The sequence below is a fragment of the Pteropus vampyrus genome, unplaced genomic scaffold (assembly GCF_000151845.1).
Source record: "Pteropus vampyrus isolate Shadow unplaced genomic scaffold, Pvam_2.0 Scaffold454, whole genome shotgun sequence".
NCBI classification, from domain to species: Eukaryota; Metazoa; Chordata; class Mammalia; order Chiroptera; family Pteropodidae; genus Pteropus; species Pteropus vampyrus.
In genome coordinates this window covers 94566-113062 of record NW_011889235.1, presented here as the reverse complement: position 1 = coordinate 113062, position 18497 = coordinate 94566, and the positions used below count along the sequence as shown (strand labels likewise).

General features: G+C 38.8%; 1 protein-coding gene across 10 annotated transcripts in view; it reads right to left on the bottom strand.

The window, feature by feature from the left end:
* PLEKHA1 (pleckstrin homology domain containing A1) overlaps window positions 1–18497 on the bottom strand; it is a 63974-nt gene that overhangs the window by 31868 nt on the left and 13609 nt on the right. For all 10 annotated transcript variants that reach the window (XM_011381885.2, XM_023524259.1, XM_011381887.2 and 7 more), the window contains exons 3-5: window positions 7328–7489; window positions 3813–3869; window positions 1492–1537 (exon numbers count right to left, since the gene is read on the bottom strand). In XM_011381885.2, the coding sequence (XP_011380187.1) occupies window positions 1492–1537; window positions 3813–3869; window positions 7328–7468 (244 nt within the window). In that variant the 5' untranslated portion in view covers window positions 7469–7489. The remainder of the gene's footprint in view (window positions 1–1491; window positions 1538–3812; window positions 3870–7327; window positions 7490–18497) is intronic.

Below are 18497 nucleotides of genomic sequence, written 5' to 3'. Positions count from 1 at the left end.
GCGGTCAGCTCCCCTGGCTCTCTTCTCTGGGGTGTTCGGATTCTTAGCCCACCTACACGTGGCTCTCCAATGCTCTGGGGCGGGATGAAGGAAAGGGCTGCATTCAGTGTGCAGACTTTCATTCAATCCTATTTTCGGTGTCGTGCTTCATCTCTCTTCTCTGGAACTAGTGTTCGCAAGCGCACAGCCTCACTGATTCTATTTCTGGAGACACTATACATGCCATTACTTGCTGGAATGGTGGGTGGCTGCCTGACTGAGCCAGACGCAGGTAGAGGTTAGAGGTTGTTTCTTATATAGATGTTCAAACAAAGTCCCCTTTTTTGGTCTCTCCTCACTGTTGCTTCCCCAGACAAATCCAGCATCCAAGTCTACCTAGAGTTGGAGCATGGGCAGGACACTGAGATGGCCAGCTCTACTAAGTTGTTTATCATCCCTCCTCCATCCGCCTTCCATCTTTATACCCTGTGGGTTACAGATGTCTGCTAGTTTCATCAAAGATGGTTTGAATGTTTCTTGTTCTCACTGTTTTTGAGCAATCTGAGGAAGCAGAGGTGGGAAAGCCAATGTTGCCATTTTGAGTGGAAGCTGTGGTTCCATTTTACAAGCCAGAGGCTCCCTCTCCAAAGGCAAGCATTTATGAATCTTTTCTCTATCCCCTCTGGTAGCAGAGGACTAACTCTTAGCAGACCAATAAATGATCAGTCTTAATCTTTGATTCCAACTAAAATTACCCGCTCTAAATACTCCCATAACTGAACGTCTAATCTATTACTATATATTCGTATTCGTTCAAAATGTAAGCTTGAGATTTTATATCAAAAAGACTTGCCGAGAATACGTGTATGACAAATTCTAAAATACAAAGTTCTCTGTTACTTGACTTGCCCCTAGAAAAGTCAGAAAAGGAGACTGCGCACTCCTTTTCTGACCGTGATGAATGCAGGAATCACCTGGCACTGTATCTGCCTGCGAGACACCAGCTTGTGAGAGTCACAGGGGTGGCGATCGCATCTTGCCACCCTCATAGCCCCAGAGACGAGCACAGTGCACGTACATGGGACGTTCACTAAATGTCTGATGAACGAATTAATCAGATACCCTCGATTACCCCACGCTATGAACTTCTCATTACCTACCAGCTGAAAAACAAATCCTTTCATTATTTATGTATTAAATATAGACTAATACAAGGTAGAAAGTTAAGTATTACCTGAAACCTTGCTGGGGGTGATCACTGTAAAGACCTAGACAATGATTACACATGGACAGAGGGAGGGGGCTGGAGCGGGATGGGACTCAGGAAAGAGGCTTCAGGGGTGAGAGAGCAGTTTTATTTCTTCACCTGGATGGGGGTCTCAAGGGAATTTGCCTTAGAATAATTCATTAGCCATTAGGTTTGTGTCATGTTGTTTTTGGTGACTGTTTTACAATATGGTGTAATTACATTAATCTAACTTCAAATAACTCACATAAAATACAGCAACTTACCAAAGCAGAACTCAGCCTTTGGCCTCAGCTTAGTTGCATCGCTAACCTAACAAGAGAGAGAGAATCACTTACACTTCTTCATGGGCTACGATAACCAGCCTTAAATACTATGTAACTTCCGAGTGTGTAATTTCCCAATAATCATACACATCTAACACACGGATATAAAATTAAATTTTAAAGGCAACTGAAAAAGAACTGCAAATTAAATATAGGATGAGTCCCAACTGCAAGGTGTTTAAAACAAATGATGCTTCAATGTTCTCTTTCAACAAGCTTGTTTTCTTCTTCCAAGGAAACGTGAAGGAGTTGAAAGTAAATGATTAAGTTTTATGTCACACATGTTAATATTTTTCATTTAACATAATTTTCAAAATACCCTCAAATGAATACTCTACAGAAATGACGAATTCTTCTCAGACTGTCTATTTCTAAATTAGCTGTCAATGATAAGAGAAAATGATGGTGAGCAAAGGGCAGATTGTGTACTTAAGAAAGTCCAAAAACCCAGAAGGCATTAATCTGCAACGAGGAAAATCAAAATGGCACTGGGTCCCCTCTTCTACATTAGAATAGTCCAGGATGACGGGGTCGCCTTACTCCGTGGAATGCGCGGCTCCTCTGAGAAGCTGAAGCGACTAACTGCGCCTGGCCTGGGCGCCACCAGCCTCCACGTGAGGCGGCTGTCTGGAAGCCCACTCATGCCGACTGCTGTGCTGCTGCCCAGCGTCAGGACTTAGAACTGTAGCATCTGTTTTGTACCTTCAAAAGGAATTCTAAGTCTGGGGTTCCTGACTGATCCCAACTATAAATTCACAGCTCTGAGTCACACTGAAATTTGTTCCAGGAATAAATTCTGGAAAAAAAAGTGGCATGTCTAAAGTCGAGTACAAAGTGTACAATTCAAACTTCCGTAGGCTGTGGGGCAGAGATGAAAGCTACCAGAACTGCACAGAGGTTATATTTTAAAAGGGGAGCAATGGAGAAAAAACAGCAGCTGGCCAGTCAGCCTGCCTGCTTAGTTAATAGTTTATTTTTAAAAAAGGATCTCATTTTTAAAAAGACCAGGCAACGAGCAACTGAAAAAGATACCAGCAGATGGGCAATCTCTCTCTCCACTTATTTCAGTAAAATAGGCCTTTCCACATCACATCACTGAGAGTCGAAAATGCTTGCAGCATGTTTACATGATGGGATGCACATAGTGTAGGCATCAAGCCAACTGAGGATCTAGAACTTTTATAATGACATGCTACACTTCATAATAGTCTCTTTAGAATATAAGTTGCAAGCTACCTGGATGCAAATTAAATGATGTAAATTAAATGTTTTAATTTACAGGAATACTTGTGGCAAACAAACAATATTTGTTTTATAAATTTACAAAATATGGCTTTAACACGTTTCCCTTTAAATAATGTAATCTTTATTGTCCAAGGGCTAATTATTTTTTTGTCAGTGAGACTGAATAGCTCTTTTGTTACAGTGATAAAATATTTTATTTAAAAAATACCTTTTAAACGGAGGCACACTTGCAAATTGGTCTTCTGATAAAGACCTGTGCTAACTAATCCAATCGCAGTTGGTGCAGAATAGTACGCATATGCGCATCACTGAATCACACTGTATTGTGCAGAATAGTACGCATATGCGCATCACTGAATCACACTGTGTGCTCCTCATATTTCACACATTAAGTCATCAACAAGTGTATTATTTTGTGTAAAATACAAAAAACTCAGAGGGCTAGCTCCTCAGCATGCCTATCTTGGTTCCCAAAACACCAATAAAAGAAATAAATACTGTCTGATAATAACGAATCTAAATTTTTAAAAAATGTATTGCAAAAATGCCAGAAAAAATCAACAAACAAGAGATTTAAGAAACAGAGTGAACCGAGGGAAAAAAATCATCCTTTCATCATGAAGATGGTTCATATTTTACCCCAAATAAAACATAAACAAAAAGTCAAAGGTTATGGAATTAAAAATTAGAAATGGCTTAAATATAATAGAGTTAGAAAAACATCTCCATTGTTCCCAAAGAGAGAACCTGTTAACTGACTTCCCCCTTCTAATATTTATATACCTGATCATAAAAGTTAATGTTAACTTTCACAATTTGCCACACCTTATGTTATCTCCGTATTTTTTCTAGTTTTATCAAACAACAACAAAACATAGTAATCAGGTACTATTTTCAGCATTATGTGAACCTGAACATCATCATTAAATGACACAGAAAGGGAATCGCTTTTACTCGCACTCCCGTCCCGAGGGATTGTGACCCACGCATACACTAGCCTGACACAGAAAGCCTACCTTTGAAATGTAGGTGAGTTTAATGGCTCCGACACGTGACGATCCAGAAGGCAGGTTCTGGAAATAAATGATTAACGTATAATTAATATCCACCATTACAAATTTATGTTATAATACTGTACACATACTGAAAATAAGATTTTTCAATATCACATATTACAAAGCAACTTTTCAGTTTAGGCATTTACTATGTCTGAAATCAAGTTGACAATGTGGATAACAAAAGTGAACTCTACTCTGTTCCACCTTAATACTTTCTATAACTAAAAGGCTATTTTTCTCATTGCAGTTGAACTTAGTTTCTCTTTCGTGGGCTTAAAAAAAAAGCTTCCAAATATAAACCCTAAATAAATATGGATATAGAATTATAACTTTTTAATGTGTAAGTAACTTTAAATGATTGTATTCTTATACAAAATATTTTATGGTTAGAGTGTTTTTGTTTTTCTTTTCTTTAAGTTTGGATAAGGAAATAAAATGTTAAAATGTCTTCAAGACCTAACTACTATGAAAGCAATTTTTTCCAAACACTGCTACCCTTCCATTCAAAATTTTTCTTTTAAGTCCTCCATAACTCTACTATCTTGTCTAGATGAAGACAGCTCCAAGCCTTTGTGTGAGGAAAAGAAATGAGACGCTATATCATGGCTGGATGACATAAAGGGTCACAGATTAAACAGTGGCGCAGTACGGAGAAATCCAAGTAGCTGAGAAATAAAGGATATTTAAAATATCTAGTTCCTATGACTGGTATAATTGCTGCCAAGTTCAACCAGAAGAAAAGTGGGTTTCCAAATGTGTTACTTGACAAGGAACAAGAAATAATAAACTAATATGACATTTAAGATAAAAAGGGAAATGAGGCATTTGTTCTTATGAGCTCCTGCACTCTTTTCACCAAAACATTTTTCCAGGTTTCTTCGAATTCACTTCCCAATACAGCTACTTCATTATTTACTATTCCACCATTACTCATGCCCTTAATACATCACAGAAAGCCCCAAGCTGATCCCAGTAATACACCAGAATGGACTTTCAAACCAACAGTGGTAAGGGAAACAAAACGGAAGCACGGCTCCGTGAAGGCAGGTGAGCCAAGCCAACGTTCTCGCATTACCAGGGCCGTCAGGATCGGTGGGACGTGTCACAGCACCAAAACATCAGCCATCATATTGCCATTTTTTAGTACATGAAGGTGGGGGGGAGGGAGGATACATTATCAATTTCGTGTGGTTGAATTTAATTTAACACTCTTAAGCAAGACATTTTACTAAGTTTTCATGAGAGAGCTATAAGTCTTGATTAATACATTTAAAAGTGACACGAAGCTGGTATTGGTGGCTAATACAATGGTTGGAAAAATCAAGACTGTAAAAGAATCTCATCAACTGGAATGAAGTGATAAAATTATTAGGAACTAAATAAAAAGGCGTATTTAAAATTCTGCACTACGTTCGGAAAAACCAATGCACTAATGACACCACAAAAATCTGGCTTCGAAAGAGTTCACGTGAGGAAGACCTGGCTGAGTGCCAGCTCCGGCAGACGCCCTCCCTGCTGCAGTGTCCCCTCCCTGCTGCAGTGTCCCCTCCCTGCTGCAGTGTCCCCTCCCTGCTGCAGTGTCGGGCTTTGGATTCTTTGCCCTCGCTGTTCTCTGAGTACCGAACACCCACTTCTCCACCTCTTGGCCGAAATCATACCCATAATTTTAGGTTAATTTCAAATGTTACCGCCTCCATGAAGACTTGATCTCCCTCTTCTAGCTGAATTCCAAGTTTACGTTCCTGTCTGTGTAATAAAACATATTCTATTTTATTTATTTATCTTTTAGTACTAGTAAAAGGAGAAATTCTGAGAAGGAGAACCTATTATATATGAAGACAGAAAAACAATCAAGGAGTTTTAAGTAAAATTCAGGAGAAAGCATATCTTGTGGAGAGAGACAAACAAAGGAGAGAAGAGGTAGAACTGAGCAATGGCTCACACGGCTGAGAGGGACCAGAGACCGGAACTCAGTGAACAGTACTTAGAGGGACTCAGGGGGACGAAGTTATTTTCTACTTTGGGAAAAGGAGTTTGGGAAGGGATTGTGCCACAAAAGGGAGGAATATGATTTATGTTTTGTTTGTTTGTTTTAAAAAGGTAAAGATGAACTTTGGCTTTCTGCTGACCTGTTCCTTCTCCCACTGACTCTGGTCATGTAACCAAGGCATGAATCATGTGGTTGCATAGCCAGGTGACTACCACCAAGAAAACTGGTTACAGAGGTAAGGGAGTAAAACGAGTGTCCGTAAGCTTTTAAGGATAAGGACAGAGACAAGGCAGTTCCTAGCAAAAACAGTCTCATACAAAGTCAGCACTCAAATAATATAAACTGAATTAAAATACAAATTATCCTCCCAAATGTGAAAGGCTGCATATGGATAATGGTCTAAACTTTATAGAGAATCAGAGGGCAAAAGTACGATTAATGGGTAGAAGGTATAAGAAATGAGATATGGCTCACAGAACAAATAATAATTAAAGCTGTCTTAAATATAATATGTACTTTTTAGTAATGTGTAGTTCAAACAACAGCTAAAGTAAAGATCAGGGATAAATGAGTTTCTTGCATTAAGGAGGCTGAATTAATAGCAAGGTCCCTTACAACTCGAAGTCTATATAAACAAGTGTAAATGCATTAGCATACACGTACTTTATCTCATCGAAAATCAGTACAGGGTAGTACAGAATACTGGACTAGTTGTGAGCTCCTGCTCTGTGAAACAGAAGGGAGCCTCCTGGAAGTCGGTCCCTGATGTTCCCCTCACCCATAGGTTCCTCATCTGCATTAGCCCAGGAGACTGTGTTAGTTTAGAAGTTTGCGAGGGACTCATCCCTTGCTTTGCACATACTTCTTTGCAGTAGACATCTCAATCTGAATAGCTTCACAGGTAGAGAAAATCTAAAACTGTTTAACAGGTGATCTCTAACCCAAGGTCTCTCATGGATCCTAAAATTAGAATGCTAATTTTTTCTAATTTTTAATTTATGATATTTAACCCAACGATGTGCAAGGCAATAATAAAATCAAAGTGGCTTTCAACTCATGAATGGCATTACAACGGCGGACACTCAAGTTTGACACTACGAGATGAAAGGACCACATATATGCGAGGGGGTCGACTAGTTTTAGTTGTTTATTTATCAAAAGATAGTAGTCTCTATCCTAGAGATGGTACCTTAAACCTAAATGACGTTGAAATATCTACCAGAGATAGCGTTTCTCTCCCAAGGGAAGAAAAACAGATATGACGCATAAATTTTTATCAAATAAACTTAGCATTTTATCTCCCGAACTATAAATAAGACAGTAGGAGTTGGGTATGCAGGGCAAAGAGAGTGAAACCAGAAATGATCTAAATATATACTGCTTAGGAAGACGAATCCTAACATCAGCGTAGTATATCAAATACTTTAAGAATTAAAACTCTTAAATGCTTTTAAAAAAAGGTAACACTTTGGATTTTACAAACCTGTGGATTATCCATGTACCATACAAAACTATCTTCTCTGGTATCCAGTATGAAGTACCTTCGAAGAAATTTCCCACTATTTTCATTTTCTTCAATGTCTAGAAAACCACAAATGCGATTCTGACGATCCACATAAGGCATTTCTGAGCTTGAACATTACACTGTAAAATAAAAATATGAACAGTAAGTATTTCTCAGTGGACTTCAAGCATCAAATATGCTTTGGTATGATTAGTTCAACAAGGAGCTTACTTTCCAACACTGGTGGGGACTGGTTAATGTGAATACGTACAAAGCATGGCCAAAAATCACTTTTGAAATTCAGCTTATTATGAGTGGTTATCAAGTGTAACTGTTCACAGTGATGAGGACAAAGGAGAAATATTCCCCTCCGCTGAATAATTTACTCTTTCCCTAAACAAACCCAAGTGAGCCAAAAAATTAGGTATCCAAACTTTTATTTCCTCACTTATAAATTGAGATAATCTACTTTTCAGACTGTTTTAGAATACTTTTAAATTCACAAAACAGTAGCTAACCTTTACTGGTCACTTCCTATATGGTAGGCTCTGTGTGATTCTTTTCCACGCACTTTCTCATTTAATCCTCAAAATGACCCTACAATTTCCCTGTTTCACAAAGAAGAAACTTAACCGTGAGAAGGGGAAGTGACTTTCCAAGATTAGAGAACTAGCACGTAATGGATCAAAACATGAATCAGATTCTTGGACTTCAGAGCTTATATTTTAATCTCTACACCATCCTGTCTCTCCAAAACCCTTTGAACTGTTAAAACTATGAAACTAAAAAAATGAATCAAAATAAAGTTAGCCGACACCACAAAGAGAGAGATAAGTAGGTATTATGTGCCTCCTTACGGAAGATACAAACGTCACCACCAATGAAGTGAACATACTATAACAAAAAAAAAAGTTTTTACTGAATCTGATCAAGTCTCTAGATCTCCCTACGTCTAACTACCAATTAAGAGGTAATAACACAGAGGAACATATTAAAATGAACTAGAGAAATTCAATCAGCGAAAGCCAAACTGTGGAAAACAACAGGACAAAGAACACTGTTTCTTCAGGAAAAAAATTACTACAGGGAAAAATAAGAGAGAGAAAGAGAGAGGTTATCGATTAAAAGAGACTTCAGAGGCATATCATATTCTGATTCTGAAGTACTGAAATTTGTATTGTACTGAATAAAGTTAAAAACTATGACTTGGTTAAAAAAAAAAAGCGTTTATAGTCATTTTTTTCCTCTAGAAATTAGATATGTAATTCCTTCCTGATGTTATGCAAATATGCAGACTGTTCCTATTCTGGTGCTCGTATAGCCAGCACCAACATCTTTGGGCAGGCTGAATTTATTTATGTAACTAGTTCTTCATTTAAAGCTCAAGGAAAGTTTAACTCGCAGTGAAAATTCAATTAGTATACACTCTGCTATACACTGTATATCTAAATCGCCATTGTATATGCAACCAGAGAAACGGTGAAATACACCAAAAAGTTTTAAACCAAACTATCCATTAAGTTTGTATGTGTGTGTTATTATAAATCTGGCATTTAGAAAAGACAATTTATTTAAAGAATTTACCCAAAGTTTTTAAATTTTTCTAACACGTCATCAAAACTAGCTATACTATCCTAACACTCACTACAGGTAAAAACTATGAACCCGCACAGTACTGCCTCGAGACAGACACAGACCAAAGGAAAAGAACTGAGAACCCAGAGACAAACCCATACAGCTTTGGCCAACTGATTTTCAATGTGGAGCTAACATCACGCAATGAGAAAACAGCCTCTTCGACAAATGGTGCTGGGATAACTGGATACCCACATGCTAAAGAATGAAACGGGACCCCCCGCCTCACCTCACACCATGTAGAAAAAATTACTCCAAATGGATTAACAAGCTACATATAAGAGCTAAAACTATAAAACCTTAAGAAAATATAGGGGTTAATCTTCATGACCTTGGATTTGGTGACGAATTCTTAGATATAACAGCAAAAGCACAAGTAAAGAAAGAAAAAAAGAAGACAAATTGGACTTCATAAAAATTTAAAACTTTTTTTGCATTAAATGACATCAAGAAAATGAAACAACCTACAGAATGGGAGGAAATATTGCAAGTTATATATCTGATAAGGGTCTAGCATCCAAATATATAACTCTCATGACAACAAAAACCTAGTTAAAAAATGGGCAAAGGAGATATACAAATGGCCAACCAGAACACAAAAAAGATGCTCAATTTTATTTGTCATTGGGGAAATACAAAAGCAAAACCACAATGAGATACCACTTCAGACCCACCAGGATGGATATAATTAAGAGAGGAAAATAACAAGCTTGGCGACCATGTGGAAAAACTGGAACCCTCCGACATTGCTGGTGGAAATGTAAAACGGTACAAGAGCTGTGGAAAACAGTTTGGTGGTTCTTCAAAAGTTAAACAGAATTACCATACAACCCCACACTTCTACTCCTAGGTGTTTACTCAAAAGAACTGAAAACAGATACTCAAACAATTACACATGAATGTTCACAGCGGCACTATTCACAAGAACCAAAAAGTGAAAACCACCCGTATTTCCAACAACAGGTGAACGGATAAAAATGAGGTCTATCCACACAATGGAATGTTATCCAGACGCAGAAAGGAGTCAAGTGCTGCTACCCCAAACAGTCAAAATTCCAGTAAGGTAGTTTATAAAAATGGACAAGGTGATTCTATTATATACTTAAATGCAAATAACAAAAAAGTCGTATCTACTTCCCAAAGAACAGACTTACGCTACTTGATTTCAAGACTTAAAACTACAGCAATAAAGACAGTGTAGAATTGGTGAAAAGACAAATAGAATAAACCGACGGAATGGCACGGCATCCAGAAACGGATGTACACACGTTCTGTCAATTGATTTTCAACAAAGATGCTGAGGCAATGCCATAGGGGAAGGATAGTCTTTCAACAAATGGGACTGGAACACTTAGCTATCCATGCAGGAAAAATTAACTCGAAATGGATGAGACCTACTGTCAAAGCTGTAATAGTGAAGCTTCTAAAAAAAAATGTAGGAGAAAGTCTTCATGACCTTGGGGAGTAGACAAAGAGCCTGAACCATGTAATGGTTCATGTACTGAACTTAATCAAAATTAAGAACTGCTCTTTGAAAGGAACCATTAAGAAATCAAAAGACAAGCCACGAAATGGGAGAAAATATTCAATATACATATATCAAATAACAGATAACCAAGAACAGGCAAAGAATTATTACAATTCAATAAAGAGACAAACAACCAAATAGAAAAATGGGCAAAAAATATGAACAGACAAGCCAATAAAGAAGATATGTAAATAGTAAATAAGCACATAAAAAGATGCTCATCATCTTTAGTCAGGAAGGTATCACAAATAAAAACCATGATATACCGCTAGAATGGCTAAAACAAACAAACAAAAAAACCCAAAATATGACAATACCAGATGCTGACAAGGATGAAGAATAAACACTCTCTCATACACTGCTGGTGGGAATGCAAAATAGTCCAGCAACATGGGAAGACAGTCTGGCATATTCTAATAAAGTTAAACATACTCTTACAATATGACCCGACAACCCCACACTTAGGTATTTATCCAACTGAACTAAAGGTTTATAGTCACACAAAAACCCATATAGAAATGTTTATAGTAATATTATTCATATTGGCAAAAGCAGAAACAACCCAAATGTCATCAATAGGTAAACACATAAAACGTGGAATGCCTATACAATGGAATAGCACTCTACGGTATCGAGGGACTACTGCTACCTGGAACAATATGGCTGAAATTCATCGACTTGTGAACTTTAAATGGACATAGTTTATTGCATGTGACAAACTCCAAAAAGTTAATAAAAAAATTCAATAGCAATAAAAAAATTGAGAGATATTTATTGACAAAGAGATAAAATAAAATATTATCTAAATAATTTGGAAGGAGGGAATGGAAGGAGGCATGGCCTGGGTTGATAATTATTGTTCACAATTCTTCGTAATAGAAAAGTTCAAAACAAAACAAAAAACCTATACCACACAGAGATACCATGTCTCACATATCAGATTGGCAAAAACTCAAAAGTTTAACAAGTTTAATACTATTTATTGGTGAGATTGAAAGAAAAATAGGGACTCTTACACTGCTGGTGAGAAAGTAAAATAGTACAACCCTGTGGAAATGAATTTAGCACGATTTAACAAAGTCGCATAACCGTGTATGTCTATGACCTGGTAATCCTAATTAGTATTGTAATTCTGAAACTACTTTATGTATATGATAGTATTTCATGTGCATTTAGCATAATGCAAACATACTGATACTATGATTATATTTAAAATAAAAGTAATAAAACAATTATTTGTTATTTGGAACCAAGATTTTCACAGTAAAAGATGTACATATACAAAAGGAAAAATTCTATGTAATGCATCTGAATTAGAGATACTATTAATTCATGATCTTTGAAAATACAGTAATAGAAAATCTTCACTTTACGATCTCAATATAACACTAATTTAAGGATTTTTTTGAACACCAAAACCACTAGATAACAGGTTAGAAAGCAGAATATTCATAGTTTCAAGTATCAACCCACTGTTTTCTTATTAATTACAAAGAGAAAAATGTATCTTTATAGTGGAGAAATCTTATAGCCCCTTTACCAACTGATTCAGTATCTAATAAATTTACGAGTTAGGCACTAATGGATACCACTTTCCTCTAAACAGACCACGTATTATATGATTCCGCTGATATGAAATATCCAGAATGGGCAAATCCATAAAGATGGAAAGTGGATTAGTAGTTCCTAGGGCCATGGAGCAGGGGGGTATGTGGTTTCTTTTAGGGCGATAAAAACGTTCTAACACTGATTATTGTAACAGTTGCACGACTGTGAATATACTAAAAGCCATTTAAATGGGTGAATTATATCCAATCAAATTTTTTGAAAAACATCTTTTGTACCAGAGTACATCGGAAACCCTAAGAAACATTTCACCTCCCAGACCTCTGAATGTTGGGGTGTCCCAGGGGGTGGTCCACAGATCTCTTCTCTACATACGCTCAGTCTTGGTGAGCTCTCTCATTCCCATGGGTCTAAATACTGATGACTTCCAAACTGCCACCTCTCGCCCCAGACACTGCTGAATTCCCGACTCACGTGTACAACGGCCTCCTCTACAGATCTCCTTACTTATCTAACAGACACCTCACACTCAAACTGAGCTCCATATGGCCCCCCCTTATAAATCTGTTCCTCTCCGCTTCCTCATCTCAGTAAATAGCCAGTCCCTTCTTCCAGCTGTCCAGGCAAAATACCTTGGGAGTCATACTTGATTTTCTTTTTCTCTCATTCTGTGTCCAATCCTTCAGCAAATCCTGTTGGCTCCATCTTCAAAATGCAACCAGAATCCCGCCACTTCACACCACTGGCATCGCTGCCAGTCCGGTGCTCGCCCCCATCACCTCACCTCGCGGCTGGATTACTGCAAGGGCTCCCCTGCTTCTGCCCCTGCCTGCCTCACTCTCGTGCCAGGAGCCAGAGTGATCCCACGAAAACATGTTCAAGTGGTCATTCAATAAACCCTTATACACACTGCTACTTGCCAGGGACTATTCTAAATATTTAGATATGAATTTATTTAATCCTTTTAACAACTTTACAAATGAGAACACGAAGGCACAGAAGATTTTAAAAATAACTCGTCCAAGGTCACACCATCGAAGTGGCAGAGTCGGGATTCAAACCCGGGGAGTCCCGCTCTAGAGCAGCGCGCTCTTCGATACTATGTGATGCCGCTCTACTCAAAACTTCAACTGTGGCTGCTTATTACAATAACCTGGAAGCTTCTGAAAATCCTGAGGCCTAGACTGGAACCCCAGACCAATAAAATCAGAAACTCTGGAGATGGGCTCTAGGCATCGGTACACTTTTAAAGCTCCCCAGAAACTCCAGTGTTCAGTCGAGGTTAAGAACCGCTGCTTTAATGCAATCCAACTCAGAGTAAAAACCAAAGCCCTTACATACAGGCCTCACCCACCCACCCCCTCACCCCACTCACTCATCTGGCCACTGGACCCCTGCTGCATCAGACAAGCTCCCCACAGGGCCCTTCGACTCCAATGTCCTTCTCTCAGTGAAGCCTTCCCTTGACTTCCTACCTAAAACTGCAAACGCTCCCAACTGTCCTGGCCTTTCCCACCTCCCTTTCCTGCTTCTCCTCAACATTTGCTTAGCATATTCTACTCCTTAGCAGCTACTGCTCACGAACGCCACCACTTATTTACCTGTGTGTCTGTTTCCTCCCACTGAAATGCAGGCTCCATGACAGCAGGGGATTTCTTTTTTTCCTATTTACTATTGTTTCTCCAATGCCTGCAACAGTGGCTGGCCCATGGAAGCCACTCGGTAACTATTTGTTGAATGAAGCATTAAGAAACCCATAATTACTGCAACCAATATAAATGTTTAATTTTCTAAATAGGTGCTTTTTCCTCAACAAACAAATCATTTAGCAGATGTAACTGATTGGTTTGTTTAGATGATGGTAGGAAAAAGGTTCAAAGACCATTTTCTGTTTAGATTTATATTTTTAGTAAAGCTAGCATGAGGCAAAAATAGATAAAATTATACTATTAAAACTTCCTGAAAACGTATCCTTCAGTGTTACTTATGCTCTAAGGTGCCGTTAGATAACACGATCAGTAACGAAGTAACAAATTCAGTTAATACTTCAGTCAGGAACCAGGAAGTAAGCCAAAAAATAAAAAGCAAAACAAAAATCAGAAAGAAAAATTAAATTCTGCACAGTGAGACCTCACTAGGCCCACAAGACTTCAGTATTATTTGTTAACTAGATGTTGGGCAGGACTAACCTTGTTGTCCCCAAACTACTGACAAACACAAAGCTGAGGATAGACAGACATCAAGGATCCAGCATCTGTGGAGTCCAGCAAAGACGCGCACGCACATGCATGCACACGCACACGCATGCACACGCACACACACACGCATACACACACCCTCAGTGCTCTGCACCCTAACCAATGCGGACCATCATTCCACACTATACAAGAAGCTGACTGTAAAGAGAAAAAAAAAACTGGCAGTTTTCCACGTCTTCAGGGAGAGAATAGGGAAAAGAAGGGGGTATTCACCCAAAAGCAGAGGCAGGGGGCACCCAAGAGAACCATTCACCAAGATAAGTGCCCAGAAGGAGAGACTGGCATCCCAGTCTGCTTATGAGGTGGACAGAGTGACCGACCCTGTGCCCATCTGAGAAGGGGGAAAAGAGAATTGAGAAATGGCAGGGCACAGAATGGGGGCAGCCTGCGTGCCACCCCTGGCACCAACAGGAAGTGAGTTTCCAGTGCGTTGAGTGGAGACTGCAGAAGGGAGCCGGACTTGAGCTATTTTGCTGGTATCGCAAAATGTGGCTGTAGAAAGAGAAGATCCCCAACCTACGTCATGCCCACACACTCCAAGGAGCCAGGGGCTAGACTGCCAGGGCAGGAACGAGGCGGCGAGTGCCGGCTGGAAAAGATCTACCTACAGGAAGTTTCACATTCAGGAATCCACGCAGAGGGGAATCTCCCTGCGAAATCTCACCCCAAATTCCTGTTTGGATGCCTATCAGTGGACGTCAGTGGTTCGCCACTGTTAATCTAGAGGGCTTTGATAGTACCAGGTAAGAAATACTTGTCCTTTTCCTTGTCTTCTGACTCGTCCCATCCAAGTAGACTCCAGAAGACGGAAGAGAAAAAGGTACCCTCGGGGCACACGACAACCCCTCCCCACTGCAAGTGCTTCAAGCGGTAAGTGGCCTGACACTGGGGTAAGGGAGGAGAGGAGCTTTAAATTGAACAGGAGATTGCAGGTTTAAACTGAATAGATTACACTGGAGCTTTTAATAGCTGTAAATGTAGAAAAGCTATCATTTGCCCATGATGTCATGGGAGAGAGGGGAAGAATACGCTGCAAATCACAGTTGAAAGCAGTGAACGTTGAAAAAAAAAAAAAAAATTTTCAGGTTTGTGCTCACCAAGCCCAGACTGCTGGCCAGCCTGAGGACATACAGAACTGCATTACTGAGGGAACACCTGACCTGGGAATTCCCATGAGGGACTTACTGTACCCAGGAAGATGCCACATTCGAAGTCCTCTGGGATGGCTTCCAATTCTAAGTGTGTGTGATGATCCTTTCTTCAAGAGGGTAAATGAAATACAGGATCCAGAGTTCAAGGGCTGAACTCATAAAAAGGTTAGGTCGTGAAAAGAAAGGAGTAAACCTACAACTTTTAGAGAATAAAACTATCAGACTGATAAGTCTGATAAGGGTTCCAGGTAGGAAAAAATATTTAAGACTTAAAACTTCTTAAATATTTAAGACTCTCGGACTTATTTAAATGTTTAAAAGTATCCCAACCGACTAATTTTCTTTTACACTCAACAGAAATTCCAGTTCAGAAAAGCTTCTGATATATAAAATCCCCAAAACACAAACTTCCTGAATCAAAGCAATTCAACTAACCAAAAGTCTTACCAAAATAAACAGCAAACATATTTGCTGAAATATCTTCTAGGAATTATAAACTCACATATTCTTGATCACACAAGAGCTAACAGAAAAAACATTAAGGGCTGAAATGGTTAAATGTTACAACTACCAACAGAAATTTTGATTTTAAATAAAAATACCCCATTTTTACATTTCTAAAAATAATTAAGTATTATAGACAAATATCTAAATCTACCAAAAATTTCTGCCCTAAGAACAACTTTCTGATAGCACATCAATAAATTTCCAAATCTGTGTACTTACAAATGGTCAGAAAAATTAACACTAAACTTCAATATTTATCTCCTCCCGAAGCCATTTTATTGTATCACTGCAGATCTGAAGTGAGAGAATCATCCTTAAAGTTAATATCAAATTTTAATATTGTCAAATAGTCAAACATATGAAAAGTAGTATTTTGTTACCTCAGCTCACAGCTACTTGAACTTTTCGAATAAAAGCAGAGTGTAACTACTGTCACATCTGAATAATTACTACATTTTATTCTGAAAACTATTTATCTTCCCCATTCTTAAATGACAGTTATGAAAACAAGAACAGCTATTTAACATCAAGCAATATTTTAACTGCAGAATCTGACTTAAATTATGCTAATAAATTACTTCATAGATCTCATCCTGGATTACAACCTACCAGAGTCAAAATAACTGTGAGTGTTACAGTATGACTATAGGAATTTAGGATTAAGTAAAAGTCATTTTCTTAGAGCTACATTAAATGTTTTTAGAAAAAAGTCCCTATAAAATTATAAAATGTTTCCATCTTTCCCAAGTCTTTTCCCAGGAGTCTTCCATATCATATCCCATACGTTAACAACATGAGAGAATTGCCACAGTGACTTTTTAAACAAAATAACCCAATGCTATTCTTAAAGTCTTTAAACACTTCTAAAAAGGTCCTTCCGGCTTATGAACTCACGGCCATTTCCTAACAATTGTATACTTATCCTGTTTTACTGTCTCTCCTAGCCGATGACCAACTCAAATTTACACACCACCTCTTTCCTATTCTGTTACATCACTAAAACTGAAAAATAAAAACCTGCTACTTCCTCGCAAAGCAACAAGAAAAATACTAATTAACTAGAAAAAGTAAGACATGAGGCCGGTTCAATACAAAAATCCCATCTTCTTAATCTCAAAAAGTTAATCGCTGCTTACCACGAAGGACAAATTCTCTCTTCAAGAGAAACCTGTCAATGGAGGCACTGTAAGGTTTATAGCACTATAAAATAAATTAACTATTACCTCAAAATCTGCTAAGCTTAAATACACCTGTTTAAAACCTTAAGTATTCTAAAATGTCACTTCCCTTGGGAAGATTTTGCCAGCATAAGGAGTAGTAAATGAACTCCATTTGGGGAAATATTTTTTTGCCTCAAGTGTGTTCATATGAAAACCTGAGTGTGCAAAGTAATAGGCATTTTAGTAAGAATGAATCGTACTGCTGCACGAGATATGAGGCCGGTTCAATACAAAATAACAGTTCAAGTTCTTCGCATGGTGAAGGAAAATGCCGTTTTACAAAATGATTTTTTCAGTTTTTCTCTGAATCATATAAAGCTTACCCAAATTTTGCCGTCAAGTGTTTCGATGGCATTAAACTAACATAGAAAGTATGTAAGCTGAGTCCGTGGGGGAAATAAAGCAAACTGATCAGTAGTTCTAAGATAAAAGACAATGCTTTAAACCTCACACTGCGCTATTTGTTCCAGTCATTAAACACACAGGAAATAAGATTTTCTAGTTAGAAAACTAATTCGCAAAGGGCAATGACTTCATTAAAGCAAAGAAAATCTTATTAAGACAATGATCAGTCGAAAAATAACAAAACAAGTACTACAGGATTCGAAGAAAACAAGAGGAAAGTAGCACAAATTGCCTGTATATTTCTCCCTTAAACCTCCTCCTGGACCAGCAGCCCCCAAACACAGCAATCGAGTTTCATTATTTATGTGCCCAGCAGACGCTGGATGCTGTGCTTTGCAGCACAAGATAAGTCGAATTCTCTCAAAGGCAGTGAACACCATAAATAACAAGACCGCTCTCATTATGACACTTTCCCTTCTGATGGTCTATCCAGGAGTCAATAGAAAGCCTATGAACTAAACCACAAACCAGTCAGGACCGCCCCAGAGCGGGGCCGCTGGCGGCTGGCCTCGAAGCCTAAAGACCTGGGCTCTGGTCGCCTCCGTGGTCCCACCTGCGTGACCTTGGGCAAGTCACTTTCGACTCTCGCACTGGTTATCTGCACCATTAAGGTGCGAAGGTAAAACGCTAATACCGTATGACTCTATGACACACGGCGGAGTCGACTTCTGATTCGGCGATTCCTAAAGTGAAAGCGCATTAAAATATGAGCGAACGATGCCCAAGGCAGCGGAGCCCCCGTGGGCACAGCCCTGGAGCCGAGCCACTCGGACAGGCGTCGCCCGCCGGGAATCCCCGGACAGCTGGCCGGCGCAGGGCGTCCAGGAGGAGGGCGCGACTGGACTTCTTCGCCGAGCCACCGAGGAGCTCGCCGGCGAC